The sequence below is a fragment of the Sabethes cyaneus genome, chromosome 2 (genome assembly GCF_943734655.1).
Source record: "Sabethes cyaneus chromosome 2, idSabCyanKW18_F2, whole genome shotgun sequence".
Lineage (NCBI taxonomy): Eukaryota > Metazoa > Arthropoda > Insecta > Diptera > Culicidae > Sabethes > Sabethes cyaneus.
Genome location: NC_071354.1, coordinates 140,011,992 through 140,039,510, shown reverse-complemented (window position 1 = coordinate 140,039,510; position 27,519 = coordinate 140,011,992). Strand labels below are relative to the sequence as shown.

Here is a 27,519-nt window from a genome sequence, read left to right as displayed (position 1 = left end):
GCTTATATTTCCCCCGCCGTGAGCTTTTATATTTCCGATGACGATCTTGATGTTCCGTGGCGAGCAGCTGCCGTACGTTGCCTAAAGCTGCGCATAGAACGCTTCCTTTTCGTCGTTGGGTCTACGTGTGAACATTGACATGTTTATGATGATGTAATTGAAGGAACTGTCTTTTATCCTCAACATACGCATCCTCTCGTTGATCGCCTTGCCGTCCATAACGCCATCCACGTTCGTTGACTGCTCAGATGATTCGAGGTACGATGCTGGTTTAGCAAGTCAGTCGTTGTATGATCAAATCCTGGCTGGGAGAGGCTATTAGACTTAAAGGGATAGAAGCAGTAGCCCCGCAATTGTCCTGTATTCTAACAGCTGGCCGCGAAGTCTGCCATAAACAGAATATCAAGTTTCGATAACGCATATTGTTAATGTATCTGGCAAGAACGACAACAATAGTATTTTGTACTGATTATTCTCTGCTAGGTGTGAAGGTCAACGCGATCATAATGCAGCTTTGTGCCGCATCACAAATATTTTGACAGTTGTTCGATTAGAACTTGGGCGAACCTATGTTGGACCTAAGCAAAAATAAAAGCGCTATTTATATTTGTAAAAAATAAATATTTGAGCAAAATTAAATAATTAAAGCAAATAATATCAAATGACACACAATAAGGATAAAAATCATTTATGTCCACAATTTCTTTGTGCTTTTAAGTAAAAATCCTCTAGAGGGGAATTGTTGAAATTCACTGTTTCGTTATCAGCGTCCAAGCATCATGACAAAAAACAAGCATCATGAAAAAACAGTAACCAAAGATTGGAGAAACCATATTTCGTCGATAACGTAACAAATAAAATTAATCACAACGGACACATTTTTCGATCAACATTTGTTATTTTATTGAATTTGTTGCATTATATATGTATATATTAGTTATAGCACTGCGCCAATCATTGCTTTCGTTTCACCTAATTGATTTCCAAATTGATCCTAATTATACAGTTTACTATGTTCTGCGCGCATTTTTAGACAATATTTTAAAAATTAAACTTTTAGCGAAGGTCAGCGCAGGCTAAGTTGCCAGTTATCTTGTCCATTGTTCCTGCCATTAGTCGACATATGTCGACCAACATTAGAAAAGGGTGAATAAGCCAAATGTCAAACAGAACGAGTGAGAGTTATTTTTTGCTGAAGTAGCAAAGGAAAATGAACTCTCACTCGTGGTGTTTGACATTAGGCTTATTCGCCCTGTTCAAATGTTGGTCGTTATATGGTATAGGTCATTTCGTTTTAGACTAAATTTTGATACAATTATACATAAAACATTGTAAGCACTAGTTTACGTAGCAGCATTGGTCGAAGTGGCTTCAGTAGTAGTCGAAGCGTTGTCAGAGGGTAGAGTTTCTGTGATTGCTAACCATGGCAATCGTTTCTGCAGCTCTACTCTATACCTTGGGTGACTGATCGCATACACATAAGGATCAAGACAAGCAACAAATTTGCAAGCACATGCTGGGAACATGGTAACTCCAGGTGTCAGCAAGCTTTGGTTACCGAATGCTCCGATCAACGCTAAAACTGCATATGGGGTCCAAGATGCGACGAACAGAAAGCATACTGTAATGGCAGCTTTAGCAATTCGTACTTCAACAGTAGTATTAGCTTGGCTCTGGTTGGACCGCAGTGAATCAACATTCATCTTTTTGGCCTGTTCTCGTAGTGCTTTCTCGTGATTCACCACATGGCTCACTATTTGGCTATAATAGTAGATAATCAGGCTCATCGGAAGAACGTAACTGAATGTGAAGATCGCACCAACAAACATACGTGTGTCGAAGGTATTAGTGAGGTAATCAAATGTGCATGACGTGAGATAGCCCTCTGAAAAAAAAAGAATTTTTTATGTTCAGATATATTTTGTCATACTTTGAAGTAGATTAAGACTGTGAACATTGGTGGGAAATGTTGCAGTTGAGCACCACCCCGGTATAGTAGGGTAACGAATGTATTTTGGACCCTTTAAGCAGCTGCAACAAGGATTATATCCAGCTCTTTACGCGCTATAATGATGGCCGCTATAAATTGTGTTCGTAATATGCGAACAATCTTTTTGACAACTCTGCATACATCAAATCTGGCACTTTTCTCTTCCAACACTATCGTGCTCTTTCTTTCGCTTACGCCAAAGAAGGAGAGCGAAAATGTGCGAAATGTAAACAAAACTATTGCTCTCCTTTTGCGTAAACGAAAGAAAGAGCAACACTGCCGTATAGGAGAAGAGTGCCCAGTTTTGATGGATGCAGAGTTATCAAAAAGATTGTTTGAATATTACGAACACAATTTATAGCGTCCCGGGCAACCATTTCTTCATGTTTCTTCATTTTTCGATATATCAGTCTTTAAAGACACCAATAGAGAAAATCGATGGCGATCGTTACCATTTCTAAAAGAAATTTCTACAAACTTAATAGAAAATTAAAGTTTATTTTATAAAGATCTTCACCAAAATATCGATATCAACCGTCATCTTCGAAAATAAATATCAATTTCTGTCGCCAATTCGCTATTAATCTTTACGTAATTTTTTTTTGTTTTTATTTTTGGCTCGGGCAAGTTTCGAACCCATGCAATTTCTAAACTGTACCACTAATCCTCAGATCTACGACTACTCTTGAGGAGCTTAGATTAAAATGGCAATCATATTCTAAAGGACCCCATGCATGTATATTAACATATTGGCGAATTCGTCTATTTACGAGAGTCGCGAACTAATTTGGCGAAACGCAGAAGAAGATGTTTGGGTTCAGTGCTCAGTTCAAATGATTTGGCCAACATATTGTTAATTTCGAGTTGAACATACATCATTTATGCACATGTATACGCATCGATGCCATTCTTCATTATCCTTTATCAATGTTAAAAGATACAATGATATCAAAACAGAAGTAGTTTTAGATAAATATCTGCGAAGAAAATTGAAGTTTTTGCGATACTTTCATACTGAACAAAATTTAGTGTAATATCTTTAAAGATTTTTATCAAATTACTGACAAAGAAAATGTTTTAAATGCGAGTATCGATCTATGAAGAAGTTCAAATATTCGTATCGATATTATTGAAAATTAAACGTAAAGATTTATCGTCACAAAGCTTTATTTTTGTATAAAGTACTACAAAGGAATTTCACGAGTGGTTTACCGGGGTCCGCCATTATAGCGCGTAAAAAGCTGGATACAATATTGGAGGGTAAAATTAAGGGGACACGCCAGTGAATTTTGGCAGAAAAGATTTCTGTTTAGCTTAAGCATTGTTCTAGTCAAAATTAGGGTAACCAACGTATTTTAGACCCCCTCAACAGCTGTACATAATTTGGACACTTACAGCAAAATCAAATGGAAGTGTCTAAATTATGTACAGCTGCTGATGGGGTCCAAAATATGTTGGTTACCCTACTATACGTTACTTTCGGCGTTACCCTGATGTAAGACAAAAATAACAGAATCGTCAAAATTACTAGACATTACCATGAAAAGCCTATAGTCGATACTAGTATCGACCTGAAAAAAATGGGTAAAAAGATAGGCCAAGAAATGCTAAAGAAAAGATTTTCCGTTTGCGATTACTTTACCAGTATGCACTTCACAAGAAATATTGTTTCATTTTCAGATGGCGCAGTTTTACATGCAAGTGAATTGAAACGTCACTTTTCCGTACGGAATGGATATTATTCCGGCGCAATTATTACCACAAAAAAAATGACAGATAATTGCTTGCCTTGCAGTTGTCAAAATTTCTTCGGGAAATGGCAGGATTTTTTCTAGAGCTGGATACTACACACTTAAACGATTCGGTAAAATTTACCGAAATCTAAACAGCGGAACGTTCGATAAAAATGTTGGTGGTGCATATCGACGTTTACGGATCATTAGTAATGTATGGCATCATAAAAAATTTTACCGAACGTTCAGCTGTTTAGATTTCTGTAAAAAAATTTCCGAACTCGGTGCGTTTTATTAAGTGTGTAGGCGGTAAAATTAACTGAGAACAATGCTCTACTAATGCTTATTTTCTCTCTCTTTCCTGCATACGCGTTGGATTGGTCGTCTGCTCGAATGGAATGACACTGACAGATAATTATCATTCCAATTTTGACATTGTCGCCACCCTATACAAGAATCATGGTAAATTTCAATATTTTTTTGAAACGATGGTTCTACAATTGATGATGACCTTGTAAGTCGCAAGGGCCTGCATAGTGTCGTCGTGCCGCCAGTAAACACAAAGTTAGATTAAACTTCTCGGTCGGTGATCTCTACAGTAGGTGAAGGAAGAGGTACAATTGTATCTAAAAATAGCCCAACCCACGTCACTACGTTAATAAGGGGGTTTGTGCAGACTCCTTTTGTCCAGCGCCTCTGTGGTTCATAGGTACACGGGTACCAACGAGCCACATGCCCTGGCGAGTGTTGTGGGTTCAAATCCGGTTATAGTATCAGATTATAGCTTGGTTCGATCCATGCACCTTCCAGCATTGGACAAAAGGTAGGAGTCACAAAGACAACTTGTTAAGCGTAGCTACCTATTACCCCCTCCTTTCCACTCTTCCCCGCTCCATTCCCAAAAAATCCTTCTTCATTATTTTCTCATACCGTCCCTTCATCAATTGTAGAACCATCGTTTCAAAAAAATATTAATATATGCGTGACCGCATTTCAAGGTCATGACTAAAATCACGAGGTTTGGTCAAATTTGAATAGCTTTTTCGTGGTATTGACAAAAAGCAAGCGTTTTCTGCAAAATGGCACGAGATACCATGGTTCTTGTTTCAGTGTGTACATAATTTGGACACTTACAGCAAAATCAAATGGCATTATGTACAGATGCTGAGAGGGTCGTTGGTTACCCTATATCGTCTTTAGTCGGAAATAGTTAAATTGACACGGGGTAAATCAGTAGAATCAATATATATAGAATGCCAGTGTCGCTGTTTTTCTACAGGACTCATTGTGGTAAACATGATGCTAACAATCTGTATCAAGTCTGTGAATCGGGAACTTCACTGTCAAAGTTGCTTATTGTTATTTATCTGTGCGCTGGTTGGTGCTGTCATCAGTGCGCTCATCGCTGTGTTTTCATGCTAGTGAAATATTTTTAAACGCTCATATTCTTTTCGTCCGGATGAATTGAATCCCTCAACTGAGTCTTTTTGCACCGATTTTTTCAGAAATTTGAAGCAAGCGAAGTTTACAATCACATTACTTGGCAGCCATATTCAAAATTTTAAACTGGTTGTCAAAGTTCGACAATGAGATTCCCCTTTTGCTGAATCTCAGGCACAAACACATATGCAAGTATAATGTTAATACATTATCTGAATATGTATGATGTTTGCCACGCGCACTGCAGCGTCACTGGCATTCTATATATATTGACTATACTGGTAAATCACTTACTGCATAAATATTCAATATGTGGTAAACATATTTACTATTTTAAATGTGTTCACCTCATCATAACAACTCGTGCCAAATACTGTTATGGGACTTGTCAGCTCAAGATCGTGTTGAAAAAGGTGGAAAATTCCATAAAATATTCATCAATACCTATAGGACAGGACGTGCCAAGTGTCAACCGCGGCGTTGACCCAAAATTGACTCAATTTCTGATTGGCTGGAAGCGACGAGCAACCGTTGACTGGAAAATGTAACGCGATATCGCTTTCAGTGTTGCTGAAACTCATTAGTGGGAATGCGACAATAAGTTATCATTTCCAAATTTCGATTTCTTTTGTATTCTGTAGTTCTATGCTTGGTTCTACATTAGTTTTGTTTGTACACGAATTTTAATTTCCAAAATGCAATGCAAAACATGATTTTGGTCGCATAAACTCTGGCGTATTCGGGAGCTGTTGTTCGACAAACGAAGTTATTCTTAAAATAATATGTGCAGGCAACAGTGGTGCAGAGTGTAACAAAGAATATTCAATCGGGATGGCGGTAATAATAATAAGAAGAATAAGAAGCTAGTTGGCACGTCCTGTCCTAGATCAATACCGGTAAATATATTAGCACCCGGGTAAAAGTATGTAAATACGCATAAATATATTTAATATATTTAATTAATTTGAAGTGATTCGCAACGGGGTAAATCACTGCCTGCATAGATATTCAATATGTGATAAATATATTTACTATTTTAAATGTGTTCACCTCATCATAACAACTCTTGTCACATGCTGTTATGGGATTTGACAGCTTCAAGATCGGGTAGAAGAAGGTGGAAACTTTTGTATAGTTTTTATTACGGCTAAATATATTTGAAGATAGAATTAACAAAAAGGCGAATGTCGCAAGCGTAAACAAACCGAGTGAGGGTTGATATTCCTATGCTGGCCCAGCAAAAAATAGCTCACCCGTTTTGTTTACATTTGCGACATTCGCCCTTTTGTTAATTATATCTAGATTTAGCACCCGAGTAAAAATATGTAATATGTATAAATATATTTAATAAATTTGAAGTGATTAGCCCCGTGAATATAACTCTACCAATTTTTTCGGGATTCTTTACGCTTCGTTGGTTAGTTTTTGGATAGAGTGTACAAAGTAGACAAGTTGCCGATTTGAGTGAAAAACACATAAATTTGAATTTTGTAGTTTTCTGTGTAAACAAACGTCAGTGACGACCTGAACCTGACGAAGTGACGATCAAGTGACGACAATCTATAACATGGAATGTTCACTTTGTATGTAATTATCCAATTGTGCATAATAAGATATATTTGATATTTAGTTTATTCAAAGTATTGTCCCGGCAGTTCCGGAAAACGCAAAAAATTAAAATAAAACCTATTTGGACGTCAGATATGTTATTCATGCCTTTCGTTTATTAACATAAAACTAGCTTATAATGAGTTTCAGGTAATAAAGTGCTATGAAAAGAATAAGATAAATATGGTACGTAATACAGAAATAGCTCCCGAGCAGAAAAGGAAAGAAGCAAAAGCCAAAAGTGAAAACACTTTCAAACAGTTGGGAGTAAAGGTGAGATTTAAGGGTAGATTTTTTAATATTCTACATTTAAAATCCCGTTATGTTGACTGTAATTAGCACTATTGTTTTTGTAGCTTGTGATTTCTGCAAGAGAACCTACTAGAGTGATGGAGATTTAATAGTGGTTTCTGTTTTTTGCATTATTGGCATTCACTCATTTAGGTGGAGTGGCTGTCAAAAAAGAGGCGGAGGTGGCAGAACTCCAGCAGCAGCTGAACAGTAATTAACTTGTTTATTACAAGGCGATTTTATTTTCAAATGCAACATTGTTTTATTTGTCATTATTTTAGTAGGTGCAAGCTTACATTTGGATTCGTGATAAAGTAACACTGCCAACGAGCTACCAGCAGAAGCAAAATGTCTAATAAAAACAACAACCCGAAAAGACGAGAAGTCACCGGATCATCTTCTTCTAACTCCTCTATTTCTTCGGTCGGTGCAGGAGACAATGGAATTTCAGCAGATTTAGCGTCGTTATTCGAATGTCCAGTATGCTTTGATTATGTGCTACCACCAATATTGCAGTGCCAAAGTGGTCACTTAGTATGCACAAGTTGTCGTTCAAAATTAACCTGCTGTCCCACATGTCGTGGTTCTTTGGGAAACATTCGTAACTTAGCAATGGAGAAGGTGGCTTCAAATGTAAAATTTCCATGTAAACATTCAAACCACGGCTGTACTGTCTCACTGGTTTACACTGAGAAGGCCGAGCATGAAGAAGCTTGCGAATTTCGACCGTATCTTTGTCCTTGCCCTGGAGCATCTTGTAAATGGCAAGGGTCATTAGACTACGTAATGCCACATCTTATGATGTCCCATAAGAGTATTACAACATTGCAGGGTGAAGATATTGTATTTTTAGCCACAGATATAAATCTTCCGGGGGCTGTAGACTGGGTAATGATGCAGTCCTGTTTTGGACATCATTTCATGCTGGTTTTAGAAAAGCAGGAAAAATATGACGGTCACCAGCAGTTCTACGCTATTGTGCAGCTTATTGGATCTCGTAAAGAAGCCGAAAATTTCGCGTATCGGCTTGAGCTAAATGGAAACAGGCGTCGATTGACTTGGGAGGCAATGCCACGGTCCATCCATGAAGGTGTGGCTAGCGCAATTCTTAACTCAGACTGCCTCGTATTTGATACCTCCATCGCACAATTGTTCGCAGACAATGGAAATCTCGGAATTAACGTAACTATTTCCGTTGTCTAGAAAGCCGTTTCGTTGACATTTCATTATTTTTAACTAAAGCACTAACTGAAATAATTTGCTAATACTGATATACACATGCAGGTAATAAGCGTGTATAATAGCAAAATTCTACGCGGAATCCTCCCGTTAAATCATTCGACAACTATTATAGCTTACACTTGGAATATGTTATTGTGTATAAAATTGCAATCGATAATGCAAACAGAATTAAAGTAGCGATTTAGAGGTGCAAGAATTAAATAATGAATATAACAAATACAATCAAGCAGTTTTGTGTGTGAAACAATGCAGATAAATGAACTCGTCTCGGAAATAGCTGAACTGAAGCTGGAACTTGCCTTCGTTTCCTACGAGCAGGCGAAAAGATTTAAAATGTTTTGCCTCACATTAAGTTTACATTGTAAGGATGTAATATTTTCAGTCAATAAACTAATTTTATCGAATCAAAAAAGTAGTTTATTAACTTTCTGAATAACCTGGCCAGAGACTCCAAAATCTGTAAGGCAGAATGGAAATAGAAATCGGTAGAAATTGTTTTGTATTCGGTTGTGTTGTCTATAAAGGAATAACTAGAGGGCATTATTAGACAGGCTGACTATGAGAATTCAAGTAGGGTCATGGTCTACTACTGTTGATAGTTTTTGTATTGAGGGTTATACATCGCTATCCCGTTTAGATAAAAACTTTGAAATGAATCCTATGAATAGGTCAGTTTAACCTTCTGCGGTTGGGGTGGTAGTCTGACAGACACCAGAAATCAGAAAAATGGTGCAGATGCGTTTGGTATTGTATTTTGATTCTTATGTTTCCAGTGTCTTTCTTCCCGATTCATATCTCCAGTCTAATTACACCCAAAAGGTTGCTAAAGATATGTACTCAATTCTAAACTAATTAATATCGGAATTTAAATAATTTAATAATATTAGGAATAATTAAGATAAGTTTGGGTGTCCAGCAGACTACCACGTCAGCATAATCGTTAAGATTAGGGCACCTCAGCCGCAGAAGGTTAAATTACTTGCTATTCACTACATTATATCTAATTTGATCTGATTATTCAAATTTTTTTTAAATAACTAGAATTTTTTAATATTTGGAAAAAATCTGGAACTATCCAGAATTAGGCATTGTCTTGAATGTCTTACAGTAAAGTACAGTCTTACGGTAAAGCTCCTACCACAGACTAACACTACCTACGTTGCTTGTATTAACAGTATAATCAATATATTATACTATATATATTGATTCTACTGTATTAACGCGCACATTCTGCTTTAAAGAGTTTTATAGAGTCAAAGGGGTCAGTTTTTCAAATTTTTGTAAGAGAACAATTTAGTTTAATTATGTATAAATTAATGCATACCTATCCCGGACAACACTGAATGTAACACACCGTTGCTGTAATATAACACAGAAGTAACATCGTAATGTTACACAAGTATCAAAATTTAACATAGCATTTAAATAGAAAAATGGTAACTGTCGAGAAGAGAAATTGACGGTTTACTAGTAGCTCTGAGTAATATCTCACAAATACATTTACTAATTGAAAAAGGGAAATAAAGTTCATATTTTTTTTCTGTTTTACTTGACTCTGACTCTATCGCCGTCCAACGTAAACTTTTTTTTATAAAGTGAAGGAGTTTTTGGTAAGAAGAATGGTAAACTGGATGAAACTGGGAAATTTCGATGAGGCCAAAAATATGTTGGCTCGGTTGGTACCCGAGTGTTATGGCAATTAAACTACAGCCACACCCTCTATTCTGATAGTTTCATGTCTAATTTTGTCCCTCCAGTCTAACCATTCCTTAAACGCACATCGGCGGGGATGATTTTTAGATGAAACCAATTATATTCGACGTCTAAATTTTTCTAGTTTTTCTAAAATAATTCAAAATTCGTAGTAGCTGGTGGACGTCTGAGATATACCGGGTTGTCCGGGGGTATGTCAAAAACTGATGTTTTCATCGCTTGTATCTTTTTCTGTCATAAAAATTTACTGGTATTCATATTTTATCCTAAAACTAGACTTCATTTTGAGTGGATTGGTGATAAGAGAACGGAGATCCGTTGAGAACAACCGAGATATGGCCATTTCAGTAAAATAAGTGCTGGAAATGTTGCCAGTAATGTCCTACCTTTATGGCAATTTGTAACGAAAATCATGTCAAAATGTATTAAAATATAAGAATGTAAATATGGATGCCAAATTTTAGGGTTAAAAATGCTGAAGTTTAACACCCATATTGAATGATTTCGGATATTCCTAAAAACGTCCCTAGAACCTGCTACAGGGCTGCTATGGCAAGCTGCGGGACCTGGAATTGCTTTTAGTGTCAGTGGCTTATAAAATTTTAATGTTTGACGCTCATATTGATATGGTTTGCGTCATGTCTTAAAATGGTCAGAGCAATAGATGTTACTGGTACTGTAGAGATGGTCGGGTCTCGGGTTTTCAGACCCGAAACCCGAAAAAAACCCGAACCCGTCGGGTTCGGGTCGGGTTCGGGCTTGACGCTTTTACCAGGTGTCGGGTTCGGGTCGGGTACGGGTTTGGCCAAAAAAAAATATTCGGGCTCGGGTCGGGTTCGGGCTTAGCGAAAAAAAATAAGTACGGGTTTCGGGTTTGGGTAATGAGAAACCGAACCATCTCCACATTCAGTTCTTGTAAAAATATTATTTTAACGTAATAAAATATTTAGTATGACTCAGATATCAGTTACACTGGACTGATTGCTTTTTAGACAGTTTAGTGTTTTTTAGATTTAGATCGAGTTTAGACCAAAAGTTATATATTCCAGAATTCGCCAGAATTCGTTAGTTGGATCATGTTATAACTGCGCCCAAACTAGTGATTGGGTGGACTGACAAAAGACTAGAATTGTCTGCTATCATAAATTATTGGTTTCTATTCCGATTTCCAAAAAGTTTCGTGCCTCGGAATAGTTGTAAGTTTAGCTGTCTTTAACACTAAACATACCGTGAAGCAGAACTGCCACAAATACAGGTATTTGTGCATGCATAAATTTGGGACCCATCAATTATTTCAATTGCTGTGATTTCTGGCTCTACTGAATGTTCCTGAATTTCAAAGTACTTCATAAACTAGTTATGTTACTTAAAAGATTAGATCGAGAAAATAAAATACTCCGGAGAAAACGGTAGGGTCCCAAATTTATGCATGCACAAATATCTGTATTTATGGCAGCTCTGCCGTGAAGGGGTCATTTGACCCATAGCTTTTTTGGTTCATTTTCACGGCGTTATAACACAATTCTGTTTAGCTACTTTTATTAGAAAATATATATAAAACATAATGCAAAGTTTGGTCCTCTACTATTTCTTTTTTTTATCGAGAAAAATATTAACGCTAATACGTGGAGTTAAGTCGGTATGTTTAGTGTTAAAATCAATCCCTTTTATGTTTGCTACCTTTAAGCTAAGGTGCTAGTGCTTTAGACCAAGAACAAGCTTTCGGTTACCGGTATAACTTAATGAAACAAGATCCAAGCGTTTCAAAATAATTTTTCATGTAAATTTTTCTTTTCGCTTTCATAGAATTCATAGGTTTCATAGAAAACTTAAGAGATATTCCCGCGAAAAGTAAAAGAAACTATTCTAGTGTATAATTTAATTTTTTAGAATTAAATTAAATAACTTTTTAAGAGGGATGAAAAAAACCTAAAATTTCTAATGAATTTTAGAGCTCGAACGTTATAGAGAATACGAAAAGAAAACTGCCGAGATTTAAATCGAGGTGAGTTTTATGAAAATTAATATAAAATTCAAGTTCAGGGCTTGATTCAAATTTAACATAATATAAAAATTCGGGTTCGGATCGGGTTTTGGTTTAGCCGAAAAAAAAAATTCGGGTTCGGGTCGGGTTCGGGTTTAACGAAAAAAATAAATCCGGGTTCGGGTCGGGTTCGGGTTTGACTGAAAATAAAATTTCGGGTTCGGGTCGGGCTCGGGTTTGACAGAAAATAAAAATTCGGGTTCGGGTCGGGTCCGGGTTTGACAGTAAAAAAATTTTCGGGCCCGGGTCGGGTTCGGGCTTGGAAAATATGAAACCCGACCATCTCTATGGTACTGATCTTTTTACCAATCGACAAGAAATGAAGTCTAGTTTTGGGATAAAATATGAACACCATTAAATTTTTATGACAGAAAAAGATACAAGCGATGAAAAAAATCAGTTTTTGACATAACCCCGGACAACCCGGAATATCTTCGGTGTCCACTGGCTGCTGCCAATCTTGAAATATTTTACAAAAATCTAAAAATAATTCCCAAATGCAATTGGTTTCATCTAAAAAGGACGTATTTTGTAGAAGATAGGGCCGTTTGAATTTCGTCAAAATTTTGCCTGCCCCGATCATTTTGTCTAACCCCTGTTGATGGGCTTGATGCTTGGCTTGAAGAAGAAATGCCAATATACGCGACCACGAAGCTACACGATGTCTTTTACCCTCATAAAAGTGCTCATATGTGAGTGTGCGTGAAGAATGGTTCAAAATCTCTCTGTTTCTAGCACTCTTTAACAAATTCCATATCCTTGCTTCACGCATATACTAAACTTATCCAGGTGGCAGCACCTTAACTTCGTAATCGCGAATTCTTGATGGAATGGGTTTGCAACAAGGGATTGGCAACCCTATCCCTACTCAATGTGTTTGACAGTAGCCAACATTTACTGCCGGCGTGGGTATTATTTGCAAAAATTTGGCTAAGATTTGAAAATACTACCCATCTGCCAGCATACCGGCTTTGCAGAGTGAAACGAACAGAACGTATAACGCTGTCATGCTGTTTCATTTACGCAAATGGTTAGATGTTGACTGTAAAAACTTGGCTGCCTACCAGAACTGTGGTTTGCAATGATTTTACATGTTTGCCTTTTCGTAGTTTCTATTGCTTATAGTTAGCAAAAGTTAGCAAAAATCTTACCATCAAAAGTACACAATCGCTCATAAAAGTGTTATCACAGAGAACAGACTACCAGGTAATTGACGAGAAGTGCGTAAAAGGTATTTATGTAATCAACGAGTAATTCTACGATGGAGCACCCCTGGAGCTGTAAGTGACAAACTAAAACTTGATGTCGCTGCCATCGCTACTATGTAACTACAGCACAAAGTAATATTGGTAAAGGTGCATACATATTTTTGTATCCGTTTGGCAAACTATTTCTGGAGGGCGCCAACGGCAGATTTGACTCACAAAAAATCGATTACTTCCCTCGATCCTGTTTATCTGTTCTCTGTGGTGTTATTTTCAATTAAATCGTTTCGGGGTCTTTGGGGCACTTTTTGCTTGGAATATTGCTAATTGCAAGGAAAATTGTCCAATCAATAAGTGCTGTTTTAGCTTAAATCGTTTCGGTCTCTTCGGTGCACTTTTTGCTTGGAATGTAAAGAAAAAGTACACCGAAGAGACCGAAACAATTTAATGGAAAAGAGCACTTTTATTAGCGATTGCGCACTTTTAATGGTACAATTTTTCTTGCAATCAGCCTCGATCAGTAATATAATTAAAAAGTGCGCCGAAGATTTCGAAACGATTCATTTCAGCAATAAATTACTTTTAATTGATAATTATTGACTCACCTGGAACATAGCGACCCCAAATTTCTAGAAGCGGCAAGGTAGACCAAGGAATTACATATGCCCAAACCATACATGTTACGAATATTGCCTTTGTATGTGTCAATCTGCCTTCGAAAGGACGGGCAATGGTGTTGTACCTGTAAACATTTAATAATTTAGATAAGGTGTTTATAATATACCTGCCTGATTCAAGCGCACATCTGTCTGCCTTTGACCATAATCAACTAATCCGCTATGTATGCAAAACGGGGCTGCCACATGCGGAAATTAGTTCGAAGAAGTGGTTGATGAGTACATATATTTGGGATGTCTGAACATCGCCGACAACAACATAATTAAGCAGATTTAACGACGCATTCTAGCAGTAAGTCGGGCCTACTTTTCGCTTCGCAAGACATGTCGATAAAGTAGCATATGCCACCGCACAAAGCCAACTATTTACAAAACGATAACCAAACAGGTAGTTCTTTACGGACTCGAGACTGTAACTTTACTTACAGAAGATATACCTACGTGCATTTTCTGTATTTAAATAAAAATGTTGCGGGCTATTTTTAACGTAGTACAAAAGGAATGCGAGGAGTGGCACAGGCGAATGAACCACGAGCCTTGGGCACTACTTGAAGAGATCCCCATCGTACCTTTGGTGAAAGTAGGGATGCTATGGTGGGTCGGCCCCGTCGTAAGGATGCCAATCAATTGTACAACAGAATCATTTCTCTTCAAGGGCCTTGACCAGTTTGAAGTTGCCTTGAGTTTAGAATTTTCAGGCACTTAACGAGTTGGCGACGAGTAGCTCAGGACCGAGTACAATGGAGACGAGTGCTAGATAAGGCACGAACCACCCCGACTATAAGCTGCTACTGTTAGAGGAGAGGATGTGGAGGAGCAGGTGATGATGATCCTAATACTGTATTTAATTGATAAACCATACCAAAGACCATATGTTGATGGGTTTGCTACACTGTCTACGATCTAGCAGTCGATATACCTAAATGGAATACTTTGGTCTTGCAGCTAAGTCTTTCTATCAAACACTTTGGGATAGACCCCATGTTGGTTATAGATAGCAGAATACTACAATAGAGTCATTTGTTATCTTTCATGTTAGTAAGTGGTAGCTGATTATGCATATGCAGTGTTTTGTTTTTTATTTACTTGTATATGACACTATACACGATTATGAACGTAAACACTTTTCTGGGAAGGGAGGAATGTCTGATGCGAAGAATGATTAATTGAATGAACTGTAAAATTTCGATATAGATCAAAAATATATCGGGTTATGTAATGCTAGGTGGGGTTCGCATTCACGATCTTTCGATTGGTACTCGACTGTTTTACTGACTAAACTACCGGCACCCGTTCTATCAGGTAGTCTAACAGGTCTACTATCTACTAAATTCTCAATTTATATACAGTTGTGGATGCCAATTTACAACAGTTATGCAGCCAAAACGCTGATAAACAGCAACCTGCAGTATAAAACACCAGGAATGCTAATAAACGATTGATTCACTGCTTATACTAATGCTTATTGGTTACCTGGGTAGGTTACTAAGCAGGCTTTTTTACAAATAACCTTCTACGGTTGACGTGATAATCTCAAAACATCAAAGATCTCGTATTTTGGACATATATCGTATTATGATACTAAAGTTAGGAGTGTCTCTTTTTGACTCGTATGCCCACCCCACTGTCACAAATGTCATTCCCATACATTTTTCGTGTAGCCAACATCTCATCTAGCCCACAACAAACTTTGCCTCGGACAAAATATATTTGTGAGTAGCCCGCTCTAACTTCAGCCTCGGATGAATCTGTATTGGTAAGCTCCCGAACAAAGTTACTTTTTCGTTTTTTTTCTTTTTGTGTCGGACGTGTAGGAAGCGTAAAAAGATGTTAGCTACTTCTTTACCCTTCAGTTTCATACGCCTGCGTATACCTTGTATAGTTGTATCATTTTCTATAATAATCAATAGATTGCTAAACATACGTTTCCTATTCCAAAATAATTCAGATTTGAATTTACTAAATACATAAGCAATAATTGTTTAAGTTAAACAAGGTGTTTAGCAGACTACCAGGTTGGCATATTTGTTAAGATCAGAGCATGTTCACCGCAGTAGGTCATATTATCAAATGAGCAATCTTACCTATCGTAAGCAATACATGCGTTTGTTGCACTGGCTCCAATACCTGTAAAAATATTGTATAATTATTCTCTAGAAAGCAGTATAATAACATATTTCACTTTTGAACTAGCAATTGTTACAATTAAAATGACCTGTTCGGATTTTACCGAACAGTCCCGGACTTGTTCCGGATAACCAAGTATCCCGAACGCTACAGATGAGATATTTTGTTCTGGAAATATTTTATTCACGACAGATACGTATTTCGCCTACGACTTGCAGGCTTCCTCAGACACTCCTCAGCTTCCTCCCTCCTCCCAGATCCTTCCAGACACTGAGGAAGCCTGCAAGTCTTAGGCGAAATACGTATCTGTCGTGAATAAAATACACATAGTAGAATTAAATTGGATAAGTTTTCTTATTTTCTATTTTTAGGTTTCGTATTCTACTAAGACGCTCCAAAAACTTCAGTCAATGAACAAATTGTTAAACTCAACTTTACATTCACCTGAAAAATACATATAATTTTGTACTCAGTTGCCTTTAGATAAATTTGTCATGCACTATCGATTTAATTTTCTTTTTCATTGCTGTCCACTAAGTTTTGAATTCATCTAGAAATAGTGTGATCACATTAGGTTTTACGAGTATATTCAAAATCTTATACATTGATTACCTACCGATCAAATTTTATGGGTTGGCGTTCTAAAGTGGTATTTTGATATCTTTGCAACAAACGATTTTTTATATGTTGTGCTTTTGGTATTGCATTAACTTGTAAAAAGTTTCATAAATAACAATTCAGTTTCACAATACAATTATTGCGTACTACTAGCACTTGCAATATAACGTTTAAATACGTTATTTTTAGTGATCAAAATCAATGATATTTTCGATACAAGGGCGATATTTTTCGAAACCTTTCGAACCAACACGATCCCGCGAATACAACGCATATTCGCAGTGAGTCAGGTAACAAAGTAGTTCTAATGGAAGAACAGAACTGGTGATTTTGATTTTTAACAACAGAAGATTACTTACGTTCATAAAAAACTAGTTATAACATATTAAAGTTGTACTATTTGCAAAGTATTTATAAAAGGAAAAATAAAAAATATAAGGAAAATAGATTGAATTTAGAAGTAGGCTGAAAATACCTTCCCGTACCCTATATGATGTGATTTAAAAAAAATTAATATTTTCGTGTTACCTGTACCTGGAGAACAAATTTATTACCACGAAACGAATGTGCAGTGCAACCCTAGTCATTGGTGGAACTAGGGGGCGGGGCTAGGGGGGGCTAAGCCTTAGGCTAAGATTTAGCCCCCCCTAGAAAAATTGACTAAGTTTTTAAAATTTTTGAAAAACCAATAGTTAGATAACTATAGGTACGAAAAACTTCAGAGTAAAGTTTATTTGCATGACTGTTATAAGATTCTAGGCATTAATGTGCATTAAATTTTAATATGCCGACGAAATAAAACGGTTGAAAAAAATTCCGAGGACTATAGCCCCCCCTAGGAACGAGCGCTAGTTCCGCCAATGACCCTAGTAGTGAATATTTACCCCCCTCCCCTCCAAAATGACTTATGACCAGGGATGGAAGATCAGTGATTTTGATAAAATCTGTGAGTTATCGCCACACGCACAGATCACGATCCGTTCAGATCATGACAAACAGTGGATCTTTAGCGTTGATCACAAGATTTTGTTCTCTAAACAGTCTCAGCAGTCGATCACAGTGTTACATCTTACCTAGCTGCGAGAAAAAAGATCACACATGTTGTTTGTATTGTGATTCATACGATGCACACAACCAATCGTCTGTATTTGTTATATTTCTCAACGCAATCATGCAATGAACATGATCTGACATGAGCTTTGTCATAATCTGTTCGGATCGCGACAAAGTGTTTGTCGCTTACAAGTAGTGATGTCAATGAATCTGAATCTAATTCGCTTCTATGATCTTGATCGCTAGAAGCGATTTTTTTCCATCACTGCTTATGACTTTTGTTGAAAAATATACTGAAAAATTAACATTTTTTCTCAAACTACATTATGTGTTATAGATTAACAAACTTTACTTTAGAAGAAAATATCATGGATCTTGAATGTTTTATGGCGAAGTTATTCCCGCTATCTCACTGTTCAAACCCATCGGCGGCGTTATTTTTCGATCATTTTATTTATTTCGTCGGCATAGGGTTATTGATCGTGGTTCGGCCTATGCAAAAACTGATCCTGGTTCGGCCCATCAGCTTAATCATCGATAATTCATTGAATATTTAGAGATTCAAAGGCAAAATAGGTTTATAAGCTGCTTACATTATTTTCCTATGCATTGCCTTCATTTATTTGCCATAAAAAATAATGTAACTAGCTCAGATAATTAAATTCATAACATATGTAAAAGCGGCTTCCAATGTCGTCATCAAAGCTGTCTTTTTAAACACCTAGAAAGTGTATTAGTCTGTGAAGTATAGGTTAAGAACAATTTTAAAACATAGATTCATCTATATTCTTCCATTATTGGAACGTGTTTTTCCAAACAAAAAGCGAAATTACGACTTATTCAGAAAATACGATTTTAATTTTTTGTTTTGTTTTTACCTTTGTTATACTATAACAAAGGTTTAAAAATTGGTCGAAAAACACGAAATTGATCCGAGGCCCGGAGGGCCAAGTCACATATACCAATCGATAGGGTTCGACGATTTGAGCAATGTCTGTGTGTGTGTGTGTGTGTGTATGTATGTAATGATTTTTTCTATCGCCTGTTTCTCAGAGATGGCTGAACCGAATGGTTCGCTATTACTTTTGTTAGAAAGGTGTTATTGTCTAGTAGATCACTATTGAGTTGCTTCGTGATACGACGTTTCGTTTAAAAGTTATAAGCAAAAATGTGAAAAATACGTGACACGGGTTCCTTCGAAACTACATGACCGATTTCATCGATCTTAGTATCAAATGAAAGCCCTTATTAAAGGTAAATTGTTCAGGAATTTTTAATTGAAAACAAACAAGTAGTTTAAAAGTTAGCCTTAAAAAACCTGTTTTGACAAGGTAATAATTATCGCCTGTTTCTTAGAGATGGCCAAACCGATTTATGCGCTGTTAGTCTCATTCGATAGATAATATATCCTAATAGATCACTATTGAATGATTTTTTGATTGGACGTTTAATTTGAAAGTTATGAGCAACCGTATACACCACACCAAAATTAACAATAATTTATAATGATTTTAACCAAGATAATTTACCTAATTTCAATTATTTTAATATCAAACGAGAGGTTTTGACACTACGAATACATATGCAAAATTTCATAAGAATTGGTTTTACCGGTTAAAATATATTAACCGTCGAACACTCGCGCCAACTTTTATAACACAGTTACTCGCGCGCAAAATAGCCCCAAACCAAAGAAAACGTGTGCACTAGAGTTTTGACTGGGAAAACTTGGTTTTAGGTTTATCGAACCTTTGGAAGAGTTTCTTGAAATTGAAAGCTCTATCGTCTGGTGGAATCTAAATTTTTATTAATCCCCCTAAAAGTGAAATAAAAAAAATATTTTTCTTCAGTGTCAATACCGTGGACCCCCGTTCATTTGACCGTTTTTAATCTGAACACTTTTTAATTTGAACCCCGTTGGTTTGCACGACGTGCAAATTAAAAATGGTTCAAACGTCATACTCAATATGACATCATTTGCTTATGCAGACAATGCACATAAACACGATTTATTTGTGCTGATCTCGCGTGTTTAATCTGTTTCAAATTGCGTTTTCCCAACGATAATGGTAGAAATCTGAACGGAGAATGAATATTCGCTGCTTGCAACTGCCAACTGAATCAAATCACCAAAACAATAACAAAGAGCAGGGCAGCCAGTTCACACAAGTTCCAGCATATTTAGGGTAGCCAGTTGTTCAAATTAAAAACTAACCCCGTTAGTTTGCATGAGGAATCGTTCAAACGAACGGGGGTCCACTGTATAACACATTGATGTGTTCTGCAAAGTTATAGAGCATATTATTACAAGAAATTTTGCTAAAGACAGTAACCTTCTATCTCTGCAGCGACGATAGAAATATCTTATTTATTGTATATGAATTTGTAAAATCAGTTTTTCTATTTTTGCTCTTTTTGTAATTGTTGTATGGCTTTTTCATGTTATACAAAATTGTACAAATAGTAAAAATACACAACTTTGCTGAAAATAGTATACCTCTATGTTTGCTTGTTTAGGAGCTGTAGAACTTTGATTATAAAGAATACCCTAATTTTGACTCCGAATTACTCGACTACCAGCAGACGGATACATTTTAAACATTTTACATTTGCTGATAGTTTTGCTGCATAAATTTTCCCAACAATTTAATTTATTAATGCATTGAATAATTATGATATTTTGCTCACAATAAGTTTGTTCAAGAATATACGTTAGTTAAACAACGATTTGTAACTTTATAACAATATGGCGTTGAAAAACCTACACGTGTTGTATAAAATGCAACAGCGTGAGTTAATAAAAATTGATGAAAATTATTCAAGAAAACTCTATTGATGTGATTCAAATAGAATGGCATTACAGGAAACTATGCATAGTTCAAAAACCTATAAACTAAACCTTTACTAGACAATGTATATGCTAAAGGATAAGATTTCCTCTTACAACTTACTTTTATTTGCACTTACTCAGATTAATAACAACTTACTTATCCTTACTCAGCAATTTCATGAAAAAAGAATCTATCAAAATTTAAAAGTGTTCCTATTTTGTTCAAATTTTGTAAACTTTTTCAATTTTCAAAAATTTTATGTAAACCAACGCACTACGCAACGATAACCAATAGATAAATTATGTTCTGAAGACGTGTTGATTTCTATCTCAAATAGCAAGTAAGACCGTATAACAAAGGTTCCTTTCACCACTAGGTGGATTAAATCGGGTTTTTTTGTTTTATTCCATGTTTTATTATTTTATGCATTTCAGAAACAAAATTATTAACATCCTAAAATTGAGTTTTGCCTTTCTACTATATAAATATATAGTATAAAGGTATAGAAATCACTTGGAAAACCGAAAATGGAAAGAAGGTCCTGCGGGCCGAATGTCATATACCATTCGACTCAGTTTCGAAAACTGAGCATTTTCTGTGTGTGTATGTATGTGTGTGTGTGTGTGTGTGTGTGTGTGTGTGTGTGTGTGTGTGTGTGTGTGTGTGTGTGTGTGTGTGTGTGTGTGTGTGTGTGTGTGTGTGTGTGTGTGTGTGTGTGTGTGTGTGTGTGTGTGTGTGTGTGTGTGTGTGTGTGTGTGTGTGTGTGTGTGTGTGTGTGTGTGTGTGTGTGTGTGTGTGTGTGTGTGTGTGTGTGTGTGTGTGTGTGTGTGTGTGTGTGTGTGTATGTGTGTGTGTGTGTGTGTGTGTGTGTGTGTGTGTGTGTATGTGACGCTTTTAATCTCACTCACTTTTCTCGGAGATGGCTGGACCGATTTTAATGTTCTTAGTGTCAAATGAAAGGTCTAGGTGTCCCATTGGTCGCTATTGAATTTCATACTGATCGGACTTTTAGTTCAAAAGTTATGTATAAAAATATGAAAAATATGGGACTTCATTATCTCATAGGTCCCTTAACCGATTTGAACAAAATTGATTGCATATGAAAGAGGAGCCTTGCAAACCCTTAACTTCCAAATTTCATGACGATTGGACTTGTAGTTTGAAAGTTACATAAAGAAATGTGAAAAAATAGTATTTAAAACATATTTTTGTAACATATAAGCATTAATTCAATGAAAAACATCACACATTTTATTATTATTTGAAAATAACTGCTGAGATCTATCAAACGAAACCGAGTTATTTAAAATCGGACGATTCATTCAAAAGTTATTTAAACTTTAACACTTAAGCACCGTATATTAAACCGTTAAAACGCGTGAAATCAAAACAAATGTTGATTGTATTTAATGTGTGTGATGTATGTATGTATGTATGTATGTATTATGTATGTATGTATGCATGTATGTATGTATGTATGTATGTATGTATGTATATATGCATGTATGTATGTATGTATGTATGTATGTATGTATGTATGTATGTATGTATGTATGTATGTATGTATGTATGTATGTATGTATGTATGTATGTATGTATGTATGTATGTATGTATGTATGTATGTATGTATGTATATATGTATGTATGTATGTATGTATGTATATATGTATGTATGTATGTGTGTATGTGATCCCAAGCAACAATGTGAGTTTGATTGTACTCTTATGGTGGTTTTCATGACCAATTGTGGTCTTGAATGCTATCATAAGAGTGTAATAAAACTCAAATTGTTACTTGGGATGACAATTTGCAATTTTTAAATTTGCATTGAAATTCAAGAAAAGATGTTTCTCACTTTTCTGAATCAATTGTCTAAAGTTTTTGAAGCCTCTTAGTGGAATACGAAATTTGAAATTAAAGAAAAGAAAAAACTTTTACCGACTAAATTCCACTATTTAATATTTATTCGCGACAGATACGTATACGCTTTGAAATAAGACACTGACGAAGCCTGCGCGTCGTAGGCGAACTACGTATCTGTTGCAAATAAATATTAAATAGTGGGATTCAATCGAAAAGCTTTTTCTTTTCTTTGATTTCAGATTTCAATTGTCATTTTGTTCACTTGCTGTTACTCACAATTGTACAAGAAAAGCAAACAGCGAAGAAAAGCAGTTAATTTAAGCATGTAGGTCTTTTTAATCAATAGATACTAGAGCTTAGAAATGTTATATGAAAAATAGGAAGTAAACGTTGCACGGTAGTAATTTTGTAAGATTTGTTTTCGTTAATGACATTTTAAAGGACAGATGTCTTATGCCATGTATCATGTTTCAACAAATAAATCAAAAATGACAAGCACTGGAAATCATGTCGATCATATTTCCTATTCTCAAGCATGTTTAAGGCGCAGCTTGCAGTATTTTTCGACCTCATCTTGTTTTCCTAACCCTCTAACATTGTAAAAACGATGCGATCAAGCTAATGACTATCTTTTCATGAAAGTACATTCAAAAGAAGCTTAAGTTTTGATTTTCATGCAAAAATAATTATCTGAAGGAGCGCCAGCTAAGAAAAAGTTCAATTTCTCTTTTTCATATCTAATGCTCTATTCAGTTATTTTTTCTAATTCAGATATATCGCAAAATTGAAGCCAAGCAAATTAATAGTAAAATTTTGAGATTAATCATTTTGTTGTCGATATCCTTTGTCTTCAAAAGCGAAGTATAATAATAATTTTTCTGAACTCTTGTTTTTCAAAGATGCTAACTTTTGAACGCATGGTATTAATTAATTATCAAAAAATCTGTTATGAACACATATTTCATATTGTCAATTCAAAACAAGTTTCGTATATGGCTCTGAAACCCAAAAGTTAAGGCCGACCGATTATAAAACTAAATAAGGTTTTACAAGTACTTACGCACCCAAGGAAAGAAAATTTAATTATTCTACGCAATACGTTGGTAATTTGACTGGCAAATAAGGATTTTGAGGAATACGGAACGGATATTTAAAAATATAGTCAAGTTAATTATACATAGACGTTCCTGAGAAATTAAATAATGATTATTATGGCAGTAGAAAGGCTAGGTCACGCCGCTAGGTGGATTAATTCGGGTTTTCTTAACAACAATAAATATGAGGGTATTTTTTTCAAAGTAGCGTTCAAACTGGGTTGTAAAGTTTTAGAATTTTATGCAACCTTGTACACGGCTCCAATGCTTGTGCATGAAGCAATTTTAAAAAAATTGTATCGTGTTTTCCTAGAAAACTCAAATGAAAATTTTCCGATTTTCGTGTACATCCCCTATTTTAAAAATTCATAGCTGTTGAGCCAAGTATTGTAAAATATATATTTTTTCATGGTGATGTAAGCAAATTTACTCAACAATCCAGAAAAATACTATCTGGAAAAACATTCTATGATTATGGGAAACTCCAAGGAAAAATCAATAACAGTAGTATCACGTACTAATTGGAAATAAATTCGTTTGAGTTCTACTATAATTTGACTTAAGTCACTTAGGGGGAAGTCCTGTATGGCCGGATACTATCGATTTCTCAAAAACAAGGAATAATAAAATTATTAGGAAAGAATAGGCTAATAGTACCATTAATGTAGTTTTTCGGTTCGCCAATTTCTAGTCTTTTACTGATAGGGATTTAGCATTCTATTTTGTTCCTGAATTAGGTCAAAAATCAATGACTAACGTCGGTGTAAGGCCGATTATTTGTTAACGCAGTTGTGATTTCAAAAGCAACTATTTTCATTGATCCATTGGAAAATATTCTAAAATTAACCCTCTCTGTCCCAGGGGTATTTGGGTGGTTTACAACTTTTCGTCATCTAAAACAGTTACTAATAAGCAATTCGTAAAGCGAAACTATGCAGCTTATACCACAATGTTTCTAGTACGTTCTAAGATAGAAACAACCATATTTAAAAACCTTTAAAATTTTATCGGCTGATTTTGGTGTCGCAAGTCATGGATCACCTGTGCTACCATGGGACAGAGAGGGTTAAATGTAAATTCTGTCTTTCTTCGAAGGCACTTGTTAGAATACAGGACAATTGCGAGGTTAGTGCTTTGATCCTATCGACTCTTACAGCCTCTTCCTGTCGAAATTACAACATGCGATGCCTGGATCAGCGTTGTACTTCGAGGCCAACTGGGAGGAGAAATAGAAAACTGTATCTAAATTAATCTTGTTTCAAATAACCACATTATTGTTAATATACAAGCTTGAATAACACTGCTAGGTAGATAACGTGAAAAAAGATACTATGTTTAGCAACAAAAATACATCTGTACTTGTAATGCTTCAATATTCCATTGAATTTGTCTAAATTTATATAACTCGAAATAATTAGAATATTGACCATGTACAAGGTTACTTAACACTGCTATGTAGATAAATTGAAGAAGGATGCTATATTAGGCACCAAAAGTAAGCTTACGCCATTTCTGATTGTTTAATTTATAAAAATTTTGGATTGGTTTTGGAAACTTTATATCGGAATAGGCCGAACCAAGATCATCGATGGGCCGAACCACGATCAACATAGGCCGAACCAGCATCATAATTTGACTGTCATTAAAAATCAAATTATAGATCAACAGGTTTTCTAAGGTTTCTTCTAAATTAAGAAATAGAGTCGTCTTTAGTTGTTTTTCCCATACATTCTAAATTTTTTACGAAAAACATTGTGATTTTGTAGATATACGTGCATTAGTCCATGGGTGCTATGTGAAACATTGAGAATAGGCCGAACCACGATCAATCACCCTATTAAAATTCAATGTACATTAATGCATCGGATCTTGTAACAGTGGTGGAATGAAAAGTTACTCTTAAGTTTTAGGTATCTAGAGTTATCTAACTACAGTTTTTCCTCCTTCCTTAGTCCTCCCCAGTTCCACCAGTGTGTTATCATTAAAGTAAAATATGTAAAATTGATTTAGTAATTTAATTGGAGTTGAAAGTATGTTAAGGGATGCTAGAGTTGCGCGCTTATCAAATATGATGCCCATTTCTTTTAAACCAATTTTGGATTTGTAATATTTTCTTTTCACCAAACTGTCACGTAGGTATTAAAAAATATAATGTACTTATACCGCGTGCTAATTTTATTACTGTTTATAAAATAAATTAGAATATCATACAACAAAATCAATTAAATTTGATAGCTTCAGATACATACCGGAAATGGAGCCCATAAATGCAAAAATTTGACAACCCAGAAAGCCAGTTGTAAATCCTTTAGTAAATGAGTTATAGATGAATATGGGAGTTTTGAGCATCATAATAAAGTCACATATGGCTAAATTTACGACGAAAATATTTGATGGCGTTCTTAAAGATTTTGCACTGAGAAACACGAGATACGTTATTTCAACTGAAACAGAGCCCAATTATAAGTTAACTCACGATGAGAAAATCCATATAACCAATCCGTTTCCAACCAAGGAAAATATCGTGAAAGCAATATACAGCAATCCCAATAAATAATGAAGTGAGGATTCTGGTTCAGGATACTTCAGCCAATGTTCCGGAATATGAGGTAAATCTTCCGGAGCCACATTCCATCCCAAGTAACGCGTTTCAGGAGAGAGTCGTGGTTCCGGCCTAAGCACTGTGTAATTGTCCTTGATGTAGAACATTTTTGCGTTCAGTGATGTAGCAGGCACGAAGAAAATAACGCATTTAACACACTGTTGCTCTTCAGTATTACTATAATAAACGTGTTCTTATCTTAGGATCTGCGACACCGTCCTAGACACTTTTGCGGTGTCTACTGACAAAGTTAAAGTTATTCCCACGGTCTTTTATACTAGAGTTTAATATAAAGGATTTTATCTACGAAATGTAAGCAAATGCAATTAAACTGCTTTGATAGGATTACTGGATTCTTTTTATTTGCTTCAATCGATTTACGCCATATCGAACGCATGCGACGTTTGATGGCACGACACAACTAATGTAATTCAATTAAACGGATTTAAAAGAGTGCGTATTGGTGGAGTGATTCGGAAGGTGTTATATCTAGTTGCAATTAAACTGAAACGCAAGCAATGTGTCACGAGTACAATTTCTGACTATAAGAATGTTGCAGAAAACAAATGAGAATTGTATAAAATGCGATCTTAAGCTTTAAACACGAAACGCCGATTTCTGGAATTTCAAATGTGGTGCGTACGTATACGCCTCACGAAGGAAATAATATTCGAGGCAGGATTTGTTGTGGACTCATAACGAGAGTGGGCTCTAGATTTGTGTTAGAAACAAACCCAGTGTAGTAATATATGGGTATCAGTAGCCTAGTCAGCTCCGGTAATCGCAAAATTAATCAAAAATTAAGCGGAAGTGTACGCATGTGTAACGTTAAATTCATCTAGGTATTCCTTGGGATTCCGCCTAAAGCTACTGTTAGTTATGTAACTTTGTTACGATGTAAGGTTGTAGTTACGTAACCTGAGAGTACCTAGAAGGTTGAAATTGTAATATTGTAGTAATGTTTATTTAACATTGCAATTACGTCTAAACAATGTAACGTGCCGTATTACCATTCTTATTGACATATAGTAATTTTGTTGTTTCTGATAGTAATATATAGGTAAATACTTTGCTGCTAACTTTAAGCTATACGATGACACTAAACAAGGCCGTTGGCTGCTACTGCTAGTAAGCAACCTTAGAGCTGATCATGACTCGCTAACCTGCCAGTTAATTGACACCGATTTCCAGTAGTAAAGTACAAGTTTACGGATAGCTCGGAGGCTCGCTTGCTAGAAGCCAGCAAACTCTTCTAGTAACATTACGATTGCCAAGTGGCCGGTTTTTGGTCGTCCCAGCCAGATTTGCATCCACAAGGCCAATAGCCGGTCAATTCGGCACAAAGGCTGATTTTCCGACACAAGTAGCCGAAGTTTTAAGTGTTGAT

At 35.8% G+C, this 27,519-nt stretch overlaps 3 protein-coding genes across 4 annotated transcripts in view; 2 read left to right on the top strand and 1 right to left on the bottom strand.

Annotated features, from left to right (window-relative positions):
- Positions 1–27,519, top strand: part of LOC128738740 (double-strand break repair protein MRE11) — a 69,899-nt gene that overhangs the window by 11,813 nt on the left and 30,567 nt on the right. The window lies entirely within an intron of this gene.
- LOC128738742 (opsin, ultraviolet-sensitive-like) lies at positions 931–26,275 on the bottom strand. The gene is made up of 5 exons (XM_053834091.1): positions 26,007–26,275; positions 25,780–25,946; positions 16,028–16,070; positions 13,872–14,008; positions 931–1,885 (listed from the first exon to the last, which is right to left on the bottom strand). Exons 1-5 carry the CDS (start codon positions 26,237–26,239, stop codon positions 1,344–1,346), a joined length of 1,122 nt encoding a protein of 373 aa, XP_053690066.1. The 5' UTR covers positions 26,240–26,275; the 3' UTR covers positions 931–1,343.
- Positions 6,971–8,704, top strand: LOC128738744 (E3 ubiquitin-protein ligase sina). 2 transcript variants are annotated; one of them, XM_053834093.1, is made up of 3 exons: positions 6,971–7,044; positions 7,128–7,272; positions 7,344–8,704. In XM_053834093.1, the coding sequence occupies exon 3, from the start codon at positions 7,411–7,413 to the stop codon at positions 8,263–8,265; it is 855 nt and encodes a 284-aa protein (XP_053690068.1). In that variant the 5' UTR covers positions 6,971–7,044; positions 7,128–7,272; positions 7,344–7,410; the 3' UTR covers positions 8,266–8,704. The 2 variants fall into 2 exon arrangements, with proteins under 2 accessions (XP_053690068.1, XP_053690069.1); XM_053834094.1 differs by lacking the exon at positions 6,971–7,044 and adding an exon at positions 7,045–7,057.